Genomic DNA, 19504 nt, shown 5'->3' on the forward strand with positions numbered 1-19504 from the left:
ATCAGGGTCAAATAGGTAGGTAGTGGTTAAATCTGTTAAAGAGTCTGAAACATTAACATAACCAAAGACCTAATTAAACACAAAAACTAACCATAACTAACATATTACCACACGAGGCTGTACATCAAACACTGATGTTTAAATACACAAGACTCAAAAAGGAAGACCTTAACACAATAAGAAGTGGCGGGGTTACAAAACACAAGGCGGGACAGAGACTGACAGAGAGCACATGGCTACATAAACAAAACAGATTTGATAGGTGGAGGCAGGACTAGACGTGACCCTTACCTGTGAATTCACATTTATGTAGAATATATCTCTAAATGTCCCAACATTTATCATAAAGAGCAATATATCATTCTTAATTCACATTTTCACATTCAAATGGAAAAACAACATATCACTTGGAAATTCTATTTGAATTAGTTTTCATTTAAAAGAAGCTTAAATTATTCAACATCCCCCTGTGGACCTGGAGTTACTGCACTGCATGGTCACACCATTAAAGCAGGTACTTAAATAAATAAAATATATTCATTGAGCTTTGTTTTGATTAAACAAGACTTGAATTGAATTTAAATTTGTAAGTTGGTCTGGATAAAAGTGTCTGCTAATGTGTTAAATGTAAATAATTAACATTTATATTACATAATGGCTAATTCTGGGATTGTGACAGTGAGATACATGAGACAATTGCAACAGAGGATTATTGTTTCTGCAGAAGGCTGTATACCATATCATTCTCTTTGGAAACCACACGTTTGTCCGGTATTGAGCAGTACACATGATGTACATTATCCTGAAAGTATGAATAGATAAAGATCATCAGTGAAAGACATGTGTAATTTTCTGAGCATATTAAGTCTAGTTAATCCAGTTCTACCAAACAGGTCCTGAACGTGCAGGACTACAGCAGGTTCATGTTTAGCTGAGACGTGACACTCCCTCTGTTGTATTTTGAACAAGGTAATCTGTGATGGTTGTGTGCTGTGTGGGCTCAGTGACAGTGTCAAACATTTTTACAAACCTCTTTTGCCATTCCCTTCTCTTCCAAGATTTGTTTTGGTCCTGAAAACAATAGTGAAACATTAATACTTTCTGTACATAAAGTATTGTACAGTGAGACTTTGACATTTGAATTTTGTTGCTGTGAGAGCGTATAAGGATCTCACTTCCTCCTTTTAACATAATAATATGACAAAATATTACCAAAATAATTTTACAAAAGAAAAACCAGTTGGTAATGGGAGATTAATGATGTTTCAGTCAGCTGTATGTTCTCTTACCAGAGGACTGTAGAGTATGTGGCACTGCTGTGATCTGAGAGTAAATGACAGCAGGTGGAACAGACTGGGAAAAAATACACATTTCATTTAACCTTTATTAAAGCTCAGAAATGTACTGAGGTAGAGACCTTATTTACAATAGAGCTGAGTAAACAAACATGGTGAGGAACCTCTTTATACATTTATTTATACTCTCTGAATAGGATACAGTATGTGATGTATTTGTATGTTTATCCAGTGAAACAGTTGAACTTACATCATTCACATGATGAATAGGCTTCACACTTCCTACAATTAAAGAGAAGAAAATGTATTAATCACTGAATATTGAAATAAAACAGTGCTCATTGTCAAGGATTGTAACTAAATAACATTTCCAAAGGTGTCCAGCTAATGTAACACATCCCAATGTACCAAGGCCATTTTGAAGTGCTTTCTTATAAACCATGGAGTCTCGATAGATAGTTAGACTGGAACTGGAACAGAACAGTGATTAAATATACCACCATATATCATGTTCCTGTTTCTGCATTTACTTACCTTATTTACCATAGACATATAAAAATACACTTAGTCATGCTTCCATAGTGATCTCTGTCCCTTACATCTGCATCCAGCCCTGAACATGAGAATTAGCCGTTTTGTCAGGTATTTAACTATAACCAGCTATTGCAGCAATCTTGATTTCTATGGAGTCATGTACGAGTAATATTTACTGAACATGAAATTCTTTCATGGTTATTTCATTTTAGGGAAAGACAGTTGGGTGAATGTCACTCGAAGCTGCAGCAGTTCTTACTGTGGGGGAAATCGGAGGGGTTTTAAGAGTGAGTGAACATCCGTCATAGAGAAAGGGAGCTGGCTACATCACATCTCCATTTCCACTGAGCCGTCATAGATAAAACTGGGGTGGTGTCTTCCTCCTGACTGCATCAACATTGCACACCACTGACGACATGATTCAGGTGGGAGGTGAAATATTTCAAATGTACAGATAGTGTTTAAGTTCATTTCTGCTCTGCTGGATCTGTAGCTCATCTGTGTACTTCACTACTGTGTTTATTGTAATTAAGATTTACTTAAAAAAAAGATTCATCAAGTTTAGAGAGAATGTGTTTAAATCAAAGCAGCGTGCTGTCTCCTCATGGGAGGGCTTATTGAACACTAGTGCAACACTTTACGAGCATTACGAGCTGTTTTACTATTGTAAGTACCTGAGTACTGGGACAGAAGGGGCAGGGAGGTGATGTCTGAGTTCATACCAGCAACTTCTGGGTTGCTCTGTAAAACAGAACATGGTATTTGACTTTGACTCAGTGAACAATTTTGAACAATGAATCTTCTTGACTGATAGAATCATGTAACTGTGTTGTAATCTGGATGAATAAGTTACTCACTTCTTCCACACTTTGCATGGCCACCACACAGTCTACAAAACAATAACGTCAGCTCACTTAGGCCCACTTAGATGTCTGCTTAGTTTAGTATTTCCAAAACAGAATTGTTTTTTTAACTACGGATTAATAAAACACTTTTTTTTAAAACATACCCCGATTGCCACTGGTTGAACTGATTTCACATCTATCAAACATTTAGAAAAAATATTTTATGAACTTTTGACATTATATTTAAAAAAGTCAAAGAATTGATACATATTTCAGATCCCATGTAGTTAGAATGCAACATTTCTAACCTCTTAGTCCACTGCTTCCCTGAAAAAACACAAAGTTTGTTATAAACGTTTTGTGTGACTATACTGTGTATGTATAGTTGAGACTGTGTTGACAACTTAGTGACATTTTGCAGAAAGTTACTTTCCATAGAGAGGAATTACCAATGCTGCCCCATGAGCACTAGCTGCATAATAACTTGCTAAAGCACAATATTGATAAAACAGCACTTCTACTTTCCTGTGCTAAAGCACAATATTGATAAAACAGCACTTCTACTTTCCTGGGTCTTGAATTTCACAGTGGTGGTCTCTGAAAAATATCTCAGGGGGGGCAATTGTTGTGATGGCATCCAAGGTGACCATTTCAGTGGGTAAATAAAACACAGTGACTTAACCAATGAAAATATAACCATAAATATATATTTCTCTTTACATTATAGACTGTACAGTATTTATGCACCAATCAGGGTGCCCGCGGGTCCTTAAAAAGTCTTAAAATGTCTTAAATTTAGTTTTCCATATTCAAGGCCTAAAAATGTCTTTAAATGTCTGGAATTTTATGAGGGGAGGCATTAAATTATTATAAGTGTGTGTTGTTCAGTTGTTCTGGTGCGATGTGAACTTTGCCGAATCTAGCGCTAATGCAGAAAATAACCGCTCCAGGGTCCTAGTGCTAGATTCCTAGCGTTGGAGTATACAGCCTCAACAACGTCAACAATTTTCGTTCGCCAACCCACACCCCCCCCCCCCCCCCCCCCCCCGTCAACAATTCTCGTTCGCCACACCCCCCCCCCCCCCCACCCCTCCCCCGTCAACGATGTGGAACACATCTGCATCCCCGGTAATAGTATTATTTTTTCTTGTGAGAGGTATTAAAAAGGTCTTAAAAGTCATTGAATTTGAGATTTAAAAGTGTGCAGATACCCTGCCGATATATCTTGTAAATATCATCTTGGTTAAAGCTCTACAATGACTGAACAATTAACTGTGGTCAACAAAAATTGTCATCTCTCAATCTCTCAATTTGCCCTCACAAACAACTTTAAACATGGAGAGAGGCCAGATTTATCATTATTTAAATAAAGTTAATCTTTCCCACTCACAACAATTTCTGTAATCCTCAGACAGCATTTTATTTTAGGTGTTGCATTTTAGAATATAAATGGGCAACAGCATTAAGGATGGAAGAAAATCTCCGGTTATATTATTTCATAGACACTTCACTTGTTTGATGTTTAAATTTAGTTTTGGTGGCCCTAATTCCTTAGTTGCTAGTTTATCTTGATTATTACAATGACAGAATGGCACTTCTCCTAATGAAACGATTGAGTTGTTCTGAGTTGAAGGAACGCTGACTGAGTTGAGCAGATCGCTAGCTGTCGTTATTTTCCCTAGGTTACGTTTGACACGAGCACATAAGTGCGAGCCCTCCTGGAACCCATAGACACTGCATTGCAGTGTCTACACAAAAAAAAAAAAAAACATTAACATGAGAGTCTACCAGAGCAATCAGAGCGATTTTCAGTCAGACTAAAATCGCCCCAAAAGGGGTGGTACTACAGGGAATGCACCTCAACGCTGATTGGACAATGGCATTCAGAGGCAAGAGAAACTGTCCAGAACAGGCATAGCTAGTTAAATAACGTGATAGAATGTGAGAGAAGAAAAACTTCCTTTTCATCCTTTCGTGGTGCGTCACCCAATCGCCCTTATTAACAAACCGCCCATGCTTGGCTGACTCTGACTCACGTCCCACACTCAGTGAGTGATTCTATAATGTTGATTAATGGCTTCATTATTTTTTGTTTCATTTTCCCATCTTGATAACTGTAACTGTTTTTTATGTCCTCCCTCTTAAACTGTTCAACAATGTCCAGTATATCCAATCTTACCAATCCCCAAACTAGACACTCAACCTTTGGTGGTTGATCCTTCGGTATCACTGCCCCCAAACACTTGAAAGAGTATATTCAATGATGTGTCCTGCTCCTTCCAGAAGACTATATAGGCAACAGCACACAAGGCATTTTCATACCACTTCTTTTCTACCTGAGTCTGCCAAAGGGCAGTGCTGGGGTAATTTACATTCCATTAGTCCATCCTTTGTTATGTACATGCAGTACTTGGGGCGCTTGGTTTCGGACTCGGACTAGGTTATCTTCTATCCTGTAGATGTCTGTTGTTGATTGATTGTTGTACGATTGGAATGGTTTAGTATTTGAGGGAGATTGTATGTGAGTGTATATATGTGTGTAGATGGGTGTGTAGATGTATATCTGTGTGTAGGTGTATGTGTGGGTACATATATGAGTGTGTTGCACATATGGGATGAAGGTGTGTGGGTGTATGTGTGTGAGGGTGAATATATGGGAGGAATGTGTGTGGGTGTATATGTGTGTGAGGGTGTATACGTGTGTGTGGGTGTATATGTGTTTGGGTGAATATGGATGTCCAATGTGGTATGGATGGTATGGCTGACTCTCAGTCTACTCTCTAAGGGGTCTGGGCTTGGATGCGGTGGCAGCGTGTGGGGTCTCCCTGGTCTCCTCGGGTCGACCAGTGGCCCGGGGCTTTGCCCACGTTTCTCCCAGCTAGGGCTGCCATGATTAGTCGACTAGTCACGATTATGTCGACTATTAAAATAGTCAACGACAAATTTAATAGTTGATGCATGGTTTTTTTTTCTTTTCTTTACTTTTTCTCTACAAACTGCTGCGGCAGTTTCCACTGACGCACATGCGCAGTAGTGCGCAGTAGTGGAAACGACATCCCAGGACGTTATACAGACAGGCTCTGGTATCATGGCTACCCGGCTACGGAACTCAAAATGCAATATCTGCAAGGCAGAAGTTGCCTTCTGCTGCAGCACAACCGCGATGTACGAGCACCTGAAGAACGTTGTGGCTAATTGTGACAATGATGAAGAGGGACCGTCATCTCGGTAATCTAAATTGCTAGTTAGCTGCTAAAATTAGCATAAACGGAGCATTAAATTAATACTCATCGTGATAGCTGTAAAAGTTAACATTAGCGATCATTAGCCTTATCATTAGCCTTAGCACGCATTCACGTTTATTTTTCTTAATAATTCTTTAGTTTCAGGTACCTACCTAATTTGATTTAAATGTAGCTAAGTTTGATGCCAGAGACAAATGAAAGAAAGAAAATCCTAAAAAATAATTTCTTTATTAATGTATTTATTTTTGTGTTGTTTACGCCAGTGCCTTATCCTTATTTTAATAATTGTTTGTTGCAACAAGCTGCATATTTCATTAAAAGTTTAATGAACTATGATATAAATTGTTTTTATTTTTAGTTAGCATATAGATGAAATCTAATGATGGTTATATAATAGCAGCTGCATTCTAGCAGTGGTGGACGAAGTACACCAATTATGTACTTGAGTAAAAGTACAGTTACCTTGCATTGAATATTACTCAAGTAAAAGTAAAAGTATTCACCTCATTTTTTTACTTGAGTAGAAGTACAAAAGTATCTGCCTTCAAAAATACTTAAGTATTAAAAGTAAAAACCATTTTTTTCTTAGCGTCACATCAAAACCCCTAGGCCTACTCGATCAAAAGGTGAACAGGAAACAGTGCCTTATATTTGCCTAGCAAACACAAAATACACAAAACTAGCCTATATTATCCTCACGACATTCATTTCCAAACTTTATCCATATTAATAATTCAAACTAGAAAGGTAGACAAGTAGACAAACCGTTTAATATGAAAACATAAATCACCACCAAACAGGGGTGGGTTTCCCGAAACGTTCGTAGCGCTAAGTACTTCGTAACCTCGTATGAAACGTATGAGGTTAAGAAGTACTTAGCGCTAAGAACGTTTCGGGAAACTCACCCCAGAACAATAATTTCGAGCCGGCCACTTCAGACCTAGCTTGGGGGACTTTTTCTGAGGTTCTACATTGTCCACCACATGGCGGGACAGGGAAGCTAGAAGCTCTAGCACCTAGAGCTAGAACTGTGTGCAGCCCAACCAACTGAACTCATAATATTAAACTTGGCCGAATAATTAATAATAATTAATATAATAATAATCAGGGTTGCCAACTCTTACGCAATGAGCGTGAGACACATGCACTGACTGTTTTTACCAGAGATCGTCTTCACATGCTCACACGACATACATCCGATTTCTCACACTGAAAAAAAATCTAGTTTATTTATCTCCGATCTACATATATGATTCAATGAGTTACTAGTTCGCTCTGGCGCCAACCACCGGCGATCAATCGCGATATAATACTTAATTTGTGTCCAACAATTTACACTCGTCGCCACCCCCACCCCATGCGAACATTTTACACACATGCCGCCGCCCCGCCACCCCCACACTAAAAATAATTTTAATAATAGTTTTAATAATTTTGCTTCGCCTCGCTCATATTTGCTTGCATTCGCCTCCCTCATAGGAATGAATTGCGAAGTTCGCTTCACTTGGCCAAATTCGCGTGTATGTGTCCCCGGCTTTAACGTTTGATGTGGGAGTCTCCTGTGTTAAACTGGCGTTTAGCATCTCCACAGATTGCAATTTAGGTACTAGCACACTGCTTTGGATAAAAGCATCTGGTAAATGTAGTGTACTTCAATGTGATTAATTAACCAGGGTATATAAACCACCCTGTTGGTAGTACTCATCTAATGGCAAACTTACTTCGATGTGTTTTTTCAAGTTTGATGGCGAGTTCATAAATGACGACAGCGATGTGTTCTTTGGAATGCAGAGGAGGAATACGAATAATTTTTCTTTTCGAGGAATTCAAACATTTCGGCTAAATAAGGCCAGGGGTGTTGGGGGAAGCCATCTGTTGCAGCCATGTCAGATCCTCAGCCATTTAGCGTACAAATCTTAATCTCTTACTGATTGGTTATAGTCTGTGACACGGTACACTTTGACCTGTCGGTATTTTATTAAGCTTTGATTTAAAAATGAAAAAGGAACGAGATGTTTCTGTAAATGTAACGAAGTGAAAAGTAAAAAGTTTCGCTTTGAAATGTAGTGAAGTAAAAGTATAAAGTCTTACCAAATAAAAGTACTTGAGTAAAGTACAGATACATGGAAATGTTACTTAAGTACAGTAACAAATTACATTTACTTAGTTACTGTCCACCACTGCATTCTAGTGCAATAAGATGTATGTTTTATATTTAATTAATATACGATCCGATTAGTCGACTAATCATAATAATTAATCAGTGATTAGTCGACTATAGAAATAATCATTTGTGGCATCCCTAGTCCCAGCACCTGTCCCCTCAATTTTAACTATACCATAGTATCACCATACATTCATGTACACCAACACCTACACACAACCCCGCTGGGGCGGGCATTTGGTTTTCACTGGGAAGTGCGGCCCTGGGACTCCACTGCTCCTGGAGGGGCCGAGGGCAGGTGGGATTCTCTGGTCTTTCTCTGCCTGCCTCTGGTCTCTGGGGAAATGTTGTTGCAACTTTCTACCCTTGCTAGTAAGTACATTCCATACATTTATCCTATGTTGCACTTACATAAACACACACATTCACACATACAAATACATCACAGTCATTTGTGCTGTATGTCTTAGGTACACTTTCTGCTCTTCTTTTAGTAGCAGCAGTTGGTGAACCATTGCATTTGAGCTGTTTTTATCACTATTGTACTGTATTACTCTGAAATCTCTTCTGGTAAGATTTCCTAAATGTCCTATTTTTGTTTGCCGGTTATGGCTGTTGTGTTTTTGAAAGAGACACACTGTAAAAAGTACCATCTTGATAAGTTAAAATTGCCCAAGAATATTATTCTATTTCAAGTAGCTGAGGGTTTTTGTATAAATTTATGTAAAAATATCTTTACCTATTGGCAGTTTTTCAAAAGACAAAAAGTACTTAAAAAAAGGTTAAAAAAAATCTGAGCCATTTGAATAATCATTATGCCACTTATATGCCACTATAATTCAAATATTATGTTTGTGTCAATTTCACATTATTTCAAACTTTCACAAATGAAATCTCAAACATATAGTCCTGTAGATGAGGAGACTTCTTGCAAGAGAACTTGCACAGTCTCATGTGGCAACCAAGATGTGTAAGGAAAACTTTCAGCAGCAACCACCCACACCTGACACACGCCTCATTTACATAACACTGGAGGCAAGAAGGGCTATTCACACCTGCCATTTGGCAGTACTTTGGGACTTGACTGCCAAAAGGCAGTGGTTTTGTAATTCTAGTTTAAAGCCCACTGGTGTACTGGTATACTGGTGTTCTGGTGTACAGGTGCATGACAGCTGATGCACTTACTGATGAAGTAGCAGAGACAGGTGATCAGTCCAGCCAGTAAAACACTGCCACCAGTGACTATAAACATCCAACTTACTGAATACAAATAGGAAGTGTTAAAATGGGAACTGTAGTCCATCTCCACTTTACATTAAGTAATGGAAGCTTAACAATCAACGCAACAATCAACAATCAACAAATCAACAAAATGCAATATCGTTGTAGACCAAACATCATACTTGACAAGTTATTCAGCCCTTACTTACTATCCAAGTTTGCTGTGTCATGTCCTGCTGCTGTATTGATTGTTGAAGTATGGAGTGATGCTGAAATGATACAGGTGGTGTTAGAATGAGAACTTATGGGAATTTACTCACTGTTTGAATCAGCTAAACACAAAAAATTGAAAAATATGTATTCAAATGCGATGCTACAAATAGCAAAACTTCCTACTTAGTTTATTTGGCATTTGACAGATCAATTAATTTCAGTTCTTGTTAAGGAGAAAAGGTAATTAAACAGACTCACAAGCAGTAGAGAGTGTGAACACTGTGGGCTGAGTCTGGAGTCTGGAAGTTGCAGGACCTGTTGAGAATGTAAACATGCGGTATAATAAAAATAGAATTTAAGATGATAAAATACATATTTGAAGGATATTATAGGGTACATATTCAGAGAGAACTATTTGTAGTATTTTAATTATCTTGTTTACAATTCTGAAGAGTTTAATTTTTTTATTTCTTAGGAGTTTTTAAAAATGGGTTTAAGTTTCCTCAATGTTACCACAGTCAAATCATTATACACTTATACTACATTTGTACTACAAGAGAACCTGAACTATTACTGACCTGTTGTAAGACAGTCAGTTCTGATCAGGGGGGTGGCGGACACTGGAGCAGCTATAGAGGGAATTACACAACTAGGTTATTTTTACTGGGGGACAATAAATTGTGATAAAGAATGACAGCTCCTGTAGGGCACATGAGAGCACATGAGAGCTCCTGTAGGGGACTTTTTTCAATTGATATTTAAGTGGTCAAATCTGACCCAAAAACCCAGGATAAAGCCATTTATACAAGAACATGTGTGTTCAACGCATATGGGCTGGAGTCAGTTCATCGCCATTAAACTGGTCTCATTTCTCAGAATCAGATTCTTCAGTGTGGTGTTATCAGGTAAGGTGACTCACTGTCTGAAGGAGCTGCTGAACTGTGATTGTCACGTAGGGCAACGCCCCCTCTCGTAGGTGTCACTCTGGGTTCCCTCATGTCCGTGTTCCCTGCCTGTTTGTCCCGCCCTGCTTGTTTGTTGCCACGCCCCAGTGTCATTGTTATCACCTGTTCCTTGTTTCGGTTCTATGTATATAAGTCCCGTCATTCCCCCAGTCGAGTCATCCGTGATTTTGTCTACTTCGTGCCTTGTGCTTTGTCTAACCTGTTCTTCGTGAGTATTGTTTCCGCTGCCAGTATTCCTGCCTATTCCGTGTTTCCCCCATAGTGTTAGTACTCTGTCCGATTATGTCTGTTCATGTTTCATGTCTGGACTGCCTGCCTGTTGTGACCCATGCCTGCTATTTCGACTCTGTCCAAGGAATTTCCTTGAATAAATCTCGCTCTCCTCAGCGTTTGTGTCCGCCTCCCTGTTCTGCGCTACGCAGAACGTTACAGTGATGATGACGATGTTTATTTTGGGTACTTACAGCTACTGGAGAAAGAAAAACATCCTGGTATACACTTGGAATTCACAGAGAACAGAATCAGAGTCTTTCAATATGACAAGACCCAAAGTCAAAACTCACAGGATACAGGTTGTGTTTCAGGTGAAATAAGTGATCTGGAATGTGCTGGCAAACCTGGGGTCAAAAACAGACCAGAACAAGTGAGAATACATGATGATCAATACCACACATATACAGCACACTGCAACTACTTTTCACCTTTAAATATATTTGTACATTTAAGACACCAAAATAAACATATAAATAATATTTTTACTCACTGGTTGTGGGGTGTGTTATGGTAATGGTGCTGGTAGAATGTGCAGAAGCTACAGTGGGAGTTTCACAGTTTACTACAGTAGAACAACGAGGATATTAGAACTAAGGTGTGATAGTTCAGGGATACCTGTATTAGATGTTTCTGTTATGGAGAGCTGAGTTAGTGCAGGAAGCCATTCTAGAAAAAGAGATTAAATCTGTAAGAAATATTAAATTGTAATGTAATACAAATATGAAACTACACAAATATGAAAATAGAGACTATATAAAACAGTTAACTCAGTCATGCAGTTCTATATTACTTACTTGTTATATTGGCTTTGTCACTCATTGAAGAGTTCTTGGATGGGTAATAATAATCACAGCTTATTTCAAAGCTCTTTGCTGACTGTAGATGACTAATCAGGTCATTTTTAGCTACTGTGAAGCTGCAATGCAATTTCCCATTGCTCCTACTTAGAGATGTTGTTCTGTTCATGAACCGCAGGTTTCCAGTGTAGAGATTACAGCTAAAACCACCATGTACTGACTCTCCTCCTGGTATTTCACATACAATGATGAATTCATCATGTTGAAAATTCAACCTCAGTTTTGGTTTCTCATCTGCAGGGGGATAAATAAGACCATAAATGACTCTTGATGACCAGTCAACAGCTAGTGAAGACATTCATGTTGAATAATTCAAAAGAAGTACAATGGAATTTGTATTGTTCGTCGATACAGTGATGCACTTTGCCGATCTGTGCCCTAATCCTACCCAGGACTGTCACTGGAGCTGGGAGAGAGTGAGGGGAAGGTCTCTGAACTCCTGATACATCCACAATGTAGTAGCAAATAACATGTACTGGATGTGAAGACCTATAATAGTGTCCTGCCCATGTGATCAGTCCAGAGCCAGTGAGGGGGAGATGACTTGATGGACTGAGTTTTACATTACTTCTTTTGTCTCCCTCTATTTAGAAATAACACAAACATTTTTTGATATGGAGCATAACATGTGATCTGTACTGAGTCTCTCTCTGTGCAGGAGACACCACCACCCGGGGATGAGGAATACCTACAACATACTGTTACGTGCCTGGACATTTGTTTTTCTGTGCTAGCGGTTTGTCTTAAAGGCTATCCACTAGATCAGGCGTACTCAACTAAATTTGTCCGCGGTCCAATTTTGGCAGATACCTGTGACCTGAGGTCCGGTGCGGCGGGGGTGGCGAACGTAAGTTGTTAAGCGGGGGGGTGCGTGAACGGTGGAGGCGTTTATACTTTCGCGAGCGTCACTGCAATGTTCTCCAAAACGATAGGCGTTTTGTCCGAAACGATATGTGGTAGAAACACCCCTCAAAACAGGGGAATGAACATTTACCTGACCAATTTTAATGTTGCTATATGTTTCAGGTTTGAAAAGTGCTGGAATTTAGGGTAAAGTACTTTAAAATGCTTGAAATTGTAACTACTTGGTTTCACAACAAATAGCTGTCTGACTGAATAGTTCTCTTGTATTAGGGTAACAAATACGAGCCTCTTGTAATTCCAGGACGAAACATGAGAGACCGTGAAGACGTGAAGATTGGGCCTTTTTAAAATAAACAACCATTAAATAATGTGATAAAAAGCTAATTATTTCGAGTATATGTATAAATATTTACCTTAATTATGTTTAACATGCTGGGAAATATTGAAATGGACCTTGAAAGTGACGTACAAGTGCTTTAATTCCACCTTATAAAGGTGTATGGACCCTGAAAACGTGACTTTGTTCATTGCGCTGAAGCGCGGCGCGAAGCGTCAACCAGGCAGGGGGGGGGGGGGGTGAACGTAACACTCGTGGCGGAGTGTTTTTTCAATAGCCCTGAAATAGATGCTACGGTTTTGTTTTGGTCCGTATCCAGTTAATCAGGAATGAGATTGGGTCCGGACAGGACTGCGTTCGGGTCCGGATCTGGACCGCGGTCCGCCAGTTGAGTACCCCTGCACTAGAGGGTGTGACTACCCGATCCGTACACCCTGCCCGATCCGTACCGAGCATGCGCGAGAAAATGTGCACATGCGCGTTGCGATTGGCCCAGGCACGTATCGGGCAGATATTTTGCGCATGCGTTAACACTTTACGACACTACTAGATGCGAAGTAGTGAACGGAGTGTGTGATCGTACGAGAAGCGTTGTAATAAAAAAATGAAGGATTTCAGATTTTATGGCGAGTTAAAGGAGTAAATCTCCCACGGTTTATTCAAATCGACTTGTGATAAAAATATGCGACGTGAAATTCGTCGTGTATCTGAAAATTTTATAGTTGAAGGTAAGTTCCTAGGTAACAGTCGATCCTGTCATGGAATATAAAGTTCTTATAAATATGTTTATAAATAACAATGGTGGAACGTTTTCTTTTTATGTTAAGATAACCGAATGTTTTACATCGGACCAAACAAAAATTATATGCGTTTGGTTATGTTGACTGAAGAGGAAAAGAGGTCTGCTCTGATCGAGTGTCATAATAACCCTGGCACCGGTAACCATCATGGTGTACGACGCACTAGAGACAGGGTTATTGCCGGTTACTTTTGGCCTACCTTTTGTTTGGTCCGATGTAAAACATTCGGTTATCTAAACGTTAAAAAAAAACGTTCCACCATAGTTATTAACTTTATATTCCACGACAGGACCGACTGTTCTTAGGAACATGGTTTGAATTTAGCTTACCTTTAACTATAAAGTTATCAGATACATGACGAATTTCGCGTCGCATATTTTTGTCACAAGTCGGTTTGAATAAACCGTGTGAGATCTACTCCTTTAACTCGCCATAAAATCTGAAATCCTTCATTATTTTATTACACTTCTTGCACCCCAAACGAATGTTCTCCCCAATGTAACCAATGTATAAATCTATCTCTCATATATATACATATTATAATATATGTGTATGTATATATCCGCAGTTACAATTATAATAAATATAATTTATTATTATTTTATTACTATTATTATTTAATTATTATTACTACTATTATTATTTTTAACTGTTTACAAAGGTGTCGTAAAATGTAACGGTAGTGTCGTAAAGTGTTAAGGCATGCGCAAAATATCTGCCCGATACGTGCCTGGGCCAATCGCAACGCGCATGCGCACATTTTCTCGCGCATGCTCAGTACGGATCGGGCAGGGTGTACGGATCGGGTAGTCACAGAGGGCAATGTAAGAAAACAAGATGGAGGACATGTAACGCTTCCCTGTGACGATGGTGCAACAAGATTGGCTACCTCCGAAATTGGATGCACTTTTTAGAGTTCCTTCTCCTGTTATGGTGGCCCGTGGTGTGTCCTTTTCTAGTCCATCATGCGGTCCTCTTTTCCAAGCTGCTGCCCAGTAGGCAGTGATGGCTAAGTTACCTTGAGAAAGTAATCCGATTACTGATTACTGATTACTCCTTTTAAAAGTAACTTAGTTACGTTACATATTACTTGATTTTAAAAGTAACTACGTTAGATTAAAAGTTATTTTAGTAGTTACATTCAGCAGCAAAACAAATTTTTCCAATACTCACTTTATTGGAAGTGCATTTTTAACAGTAACAATGTATTGAAGCAGGTTCGGTAACCGAGGCAGAAACTGCTTAATCCAAAAATCCCGAGGAGGGAAACTTTATTGATAATGCAACCCTGGCGTGCGCAGGCTCCGCCCCCCAGTGTCACTTAAAGGGCAAGACTCGCCGTGAGGAGTAGGAGTCGCTACAGTATCTCCTGACATTACGTTTGTGTAGCTGCGTGGTATTATTTGTAAATTTATTTGTAAACGTAATACAAGCGAACTGGGGTGGGTTTCCCGAAACGTTCGTAGCACCAAGTACTTCGTAACCTCGTATGAAGCTACGAACGTTTCGGGAAACCCACCCCAGTTCAGTCAGACAGCTTGTGAAACGAAATACCATTACAATTTCAAGCATTTTAAAGTAGGCGACGTTAGTCAAAATTCCAGCACTTTTCAAACGTGGAACAAAAAGCAACATTAAAATTCATCAGGTAAATGTTCCTTCCCCTGTTTTTGAGGGGTGTTTCTTTATACTACCACATACAGGGCCGGCGCCACGGGGGGGCGAATGGGGGCGTCGCCCCCTCAGGCGAGGTGTCCCGCCCCCTCAATGTAAATGGTGCCCCCTCGGCCGCTCAACAATCGTTACACGCCCCCCCCCCCCCCCCCCCCCGCTCAACAACTTACGTTCGCCCCCCCCCCCCCGAAATTTTCTGACGCCCCCTCACTGTATATGTTCTGGCGCCGGCCCTGACCACATATCGTTTCGGGAGGACACTGCAAAGAATGACTTGTAAAACGTGCTCGCGCTCTCACAGGGTCGCGCGCAGCGTGCAGAGTCGAGCGCTACGGTCAGACGCAAAAGTAGAACTGAGCCAAGAAGAAAGCAAAAATATATATTTTACTAGGGAAAATATAAATAGTAACGCACAGTTATTTGGATAAGTAACTTTAATCTGATTACTGGACTGGAAATAGTAGCGCGTTATATTACTCGTTACAGAAAAAAGTGGTAAGATTAGAGTAACGCGTTACTGACATCACTGCCAGTAGGGTTTTGAGCTGTATCTGTATTAGTAGGTTTTCCGGTAAAACTGATTTGAGTAGTGTTTAAATGTTTTTGTGCTTAGAGATAAATGGGTGTTCAATTGCGCCTTATGATTGTTTGGTTACTAATATTGATACATGTGGTGCACATGCGAGGAGCTGTTACATTTTTAACCAGTTGGGTCAGGGTCTGTATGGGTCTTCATTTACTTAGTTCGTTGTTATTAGGGTTCCCACACGTAGTGTGGGAAACCTATTGTAATTGTCGGGTTTTTTCTTTCTTCTTCTTCTTATTATTATTCTACTGATAAAACGCATACTGCAGCCTAGACCGTAAGGCCCAGAGACACCAAACTTGGCAGACTGGTGTAGTCTCTTTGCAGGACCGCGCTTAAGTACAGAGACCCACATTGGCCTGATGGTGGCGCTATAGCGCAGCATTTTGCGTTTTGGTCCATGTCTCCCACCCCGTAGGTCCTAGAAACAAAATTCCACTTCTGATGCATTCCTTGGCTCCAGCCAAACAAAAAAGCCTCAAGAACCATTTAGCTCCGCCCACTTAGATGTTTTGCTAATTTGCATAATAAGCAAAACCTACTTTTTTATACTAGTCCCTGGTTTTTCATCCGATCACCACAAGCTTGGTGTCAAAATATTCACAGGAATCTCATTATTAATATTCATGGAAAAAATTGTGACATTTGTATACCGTCTGGTTGTCACGTCAATCAATAGCTCCGAGGCGTGGCCAAATTTACTTAAACAGCTATATCTCAGCAACGCTTTGACCGATCTTCATAAAATTTTATCAGTTGTTAGGGCACATGACTCAGAGGTCACAGGTCAAAGCTGGCCACGATTGCCCAATAGGGGGCGCTATAACATGGGAAAAATTGTTTCTCAGAAACCATTAGTCACATCAAGCCAAAACTTTACAGGCATCATCAGGGGCCCAAGTGATATCAACATACACAATGATGACATCATCACTCAAAAAACATGGCCGCCATGAGCCAATTAATTTTTATTCGAATTAATTGGCCATTAGACAGACTTACCATTGGCCAATCAACATGAAACCTCACCACTATCGGAGGCGCTACAGTACCCAAAAACCTAAGAAATCATAAAAACTCACGCAGCAATCTTGTTATGCAGAATACAGACAAGTAATGGGGCTTGTATGATTCAGATCAATGAGGTCTATAACATTGCAATTACATCTCATAACAAAAAGTGCACTGCCTGACCAGAAATGAACCTTTTAATTCACCAAAATGTCATTGCATTACTGAGATTAATGAGATATCAGTATGATAGTACTTGGGCTCCATCTAGTGGTCAAACACCGAAACTGACTGAAAACTATTGCTCACATGAAACACCACACAAACACACACAAAGCTGATCTCAGCATTTGATTTAGTTCTGTGATCTGAATCATTTTGCCAATACACATTATTTTGATCCTTTTGGGCCTTTAGTGCCTCAACTGAATCTTTTTTTTACATAAAGTACACAGCCTGACCAGAAATGAACCTTTTAATTCACCAAAATGTCCTATTTCATTACTGAGATTAATGAGATATCAGTATGGTAGTACTTGGCCTCCCTCTAGTGACCATATTCCAGAACTGCCTGAAAACTATTACATGAAACACCACATAAACACACACAAAGCTGATCTCAGCATGTGATTTAGTTCTGTGATCTGACTCAATTTCCCAATACACATTATTTTGATCATTTTGGGCCTTTAGTGCCCCAATTGAACCTTTTTTGCACATTGATTTATTTGTGCAATTTTTTCCACTCAAACAGCTTCTTTTCACATTTAGGGTCTAAAGGACCTTTTGGGCCTCTGCCTATTGAGGCCAAGAGGCCTATTCGTGTGTGAACCCGCCAATTGCCGCTTGCGGCTATATTTTCATTTGTATTTATGTTGGGGTGGGTGCCTATTTGTTTGAATCTTCCATTTCTCCTGTTTTTGTGAGAGGATAGGGAGTTAGGTGAAGATTGACCTGTTAATTTAGTTTTTTTCTTTTTAGGGAAGTTAGTGAGTCTATTAGATTGTTTTGTTTGTTATTTTGGCACAACCCCATCCAAATGTAATACACCCAAGTTTTTTATATGGGAATTTGAGTGAAGATAAAATATAACACTGTTGGTCTAACACAAAACTACTGGCGTGGTGTCTTGGTTTCTTTTATGTTTAAGTTAGTTGTTCCAGCCATAAAAATACTAGGACCATAACAATACAGACACATCAAATTGTTACATAATAAACACTGAATCTATACTGCGCAGACCAAAACCCGATTCATACATGTAGTGTTAAACTGGATCCCTGTGCTGTTTTCTTATTGTATTTATTATATATTTTTTAATCTTATTTTATGTGTAAGTATGCTAGCCTGTCACAAGTCACTAAAACATTACATTAGTAAACATCTTAGATGTTTGTATTTAACATTATAGAGATAGATGTACCTGTGACAATTCATCTTTAAAGTTACAGTGAAACTTGAACTCAAAAGAATAATGTAATGAATAAAAACACAATAAAAACTCACGTTGAGAATAAACGTCCAAGATGACACAGAGGAGGAGAAGGATTATCAGAAACATTTCAGTCCCCAGATGAATAATAAGAAGTGAAATCACCGAGTTGTCTGTCTTAGAAAAGACCTTGAATGAGGAAGCAGGTCATTAGCCCACAGGAAAACCACTCATGTTCAGAGCTTCAGCAGAATCTAACTCACTTTGGGTCCTCACAACTAGACTGAATCTAGGTTTGACCAAGACAATCTGCTGTAATTTAAACCAAGCATCAGAATGGGTAAGAAAGGTGATTTAAGTGACTTTAAACATGGCATGGTTGTTGGCGCCAGACGGGCTGGCTTGACGATTTCACCAAAATTGAACAAGAGAAGATTGGAAAAATACTTTGGGCCCATTAGTACCAATTGAGCATCGTGTCAATGCCACAGCCTACCTGAGTATTGTTGCTGACCATGTCCATCCCTTTATGGCCACAGTGTATCCATCTTCTGATGGCTACATTCAGCAGGATAACACGCCAAGTCAAAAAGCACAAATAGTCTCAGACTGGTTTCTTGAACACAACAACTAGTTCACTGTACTCAAATGGCGTCCACAGTCACCAGATCTCAATCCAATAGAGGACCGTTGGGATGTGGTGGAACAGGAGATTTGCATCAGGAATGTGCAGCCAACAAATCTGCAATGTCAAAATGGACCAGACTCTCTGAGGAATGTTTCCAGTACCTTGATGAATCTATACCAACATACCAACACATCATATCATTACATAATTCACACTGAATCTATACTGACCAGATCAAAATCTGATTTTTACATGTAGTGTTAAACTAGATGTTTGGACAACAGTCACAAAAAAAAATCACAATTCAAAAAAACCTCACATTACAAATGTATATTTATTCTATATTTATTCATGTTTGTATATAACACCTTGTACCTGTTATGGTGATCCAGTCCCAGCACTCAGGAAACACACACACACACACACACACACACACACACACACACACACACCCTAAACCACACCATCATTCTCAGTCTCGCACCTTCTAACATGCCCTTCACACCTGCACTTTATTTTGTGTTCTGTGATTCTCCAGCAAATTAAACCCACAGGTCCAG

At 39.4% G+C, this 19504-nt stretch overlaps 1 protein-coding gene across 1 annotated transcript; it reads right to left on the reverse strand.

Moving 5' to 3' along the window:
• Positions 1 to 18517, reverse strand: LOC143512641 (uncharacterized). The gene is made up of 17 exons (XM_077003213.1): positions 18391 to 18517; positions 11550 to 11846; positions 11371 to 11421; positions 11246 to 11293; positions 11046 to 11099; positions 10096 to 10146; positions 9776 to 9832; positions 9514 to 9573; positions 9269 to 9343; positions 2983 to 3001; positions 2839 to 2870; positions 2687 to 2718; positions 2504 to 2570; positions 1546 to 1577; positions 1290 to 1353; positions 1031 to 1071; positions 1 to 802 (listed from the first exon to the last, which is right to left on the reverse strand). The coding sequence occupies exons 1-17, from the start codon at positions 18443 to 18445 to the stop codon at positions 710 to 712; spliced, it is 1128 nt and encodes a 375-aa protein (XP_076859328.1). The 5' UTR covers positions 18446 to 18517; the 3' UTR covers positions 1 to 709.
• Between the last annotated feature and the right edge of the window lie 987 nt (positions 18518 to 19504).

Source organism: Brachyhypopomus gauderio, chromosome 1 (genome assembly GCF_052324685.1).
Source record: "Brachyhypopomus gauderio isolate BG-103 chromosome 1, BGAUD_0.2, whole genome shotgun sequence".
NCBI lineage: Eukaryota > Metazoa > Chordata > Actinopteri > Gymnotiformes > Hypopomidae > Brachyhypopomus > Brachyhypopomus gauderio.

Coding starts and splice junctions, on each gene's coding strand:
- LOC143512641 (XM_077003213.1), bottom strand. CDS start 18,445: ATGTTTCTGATAATCCTTCTCCTCCTCTGTGTCATCTTGGACGTTTAT. Junction 11,422..11,549: donor TGACAAAGCCAATATAACAA/GTAAGTAATATA, acceptor CTCTTTTTCTAG/AATGGCTTCCTGCACTAACT. Junction 9,344..9,513: donor TGACACAGCAAACTTGGATA/GTAAGTAAGGGC, acceptor ATTTGTATTCAG/TAAGTTGGATGTTTATAGTC.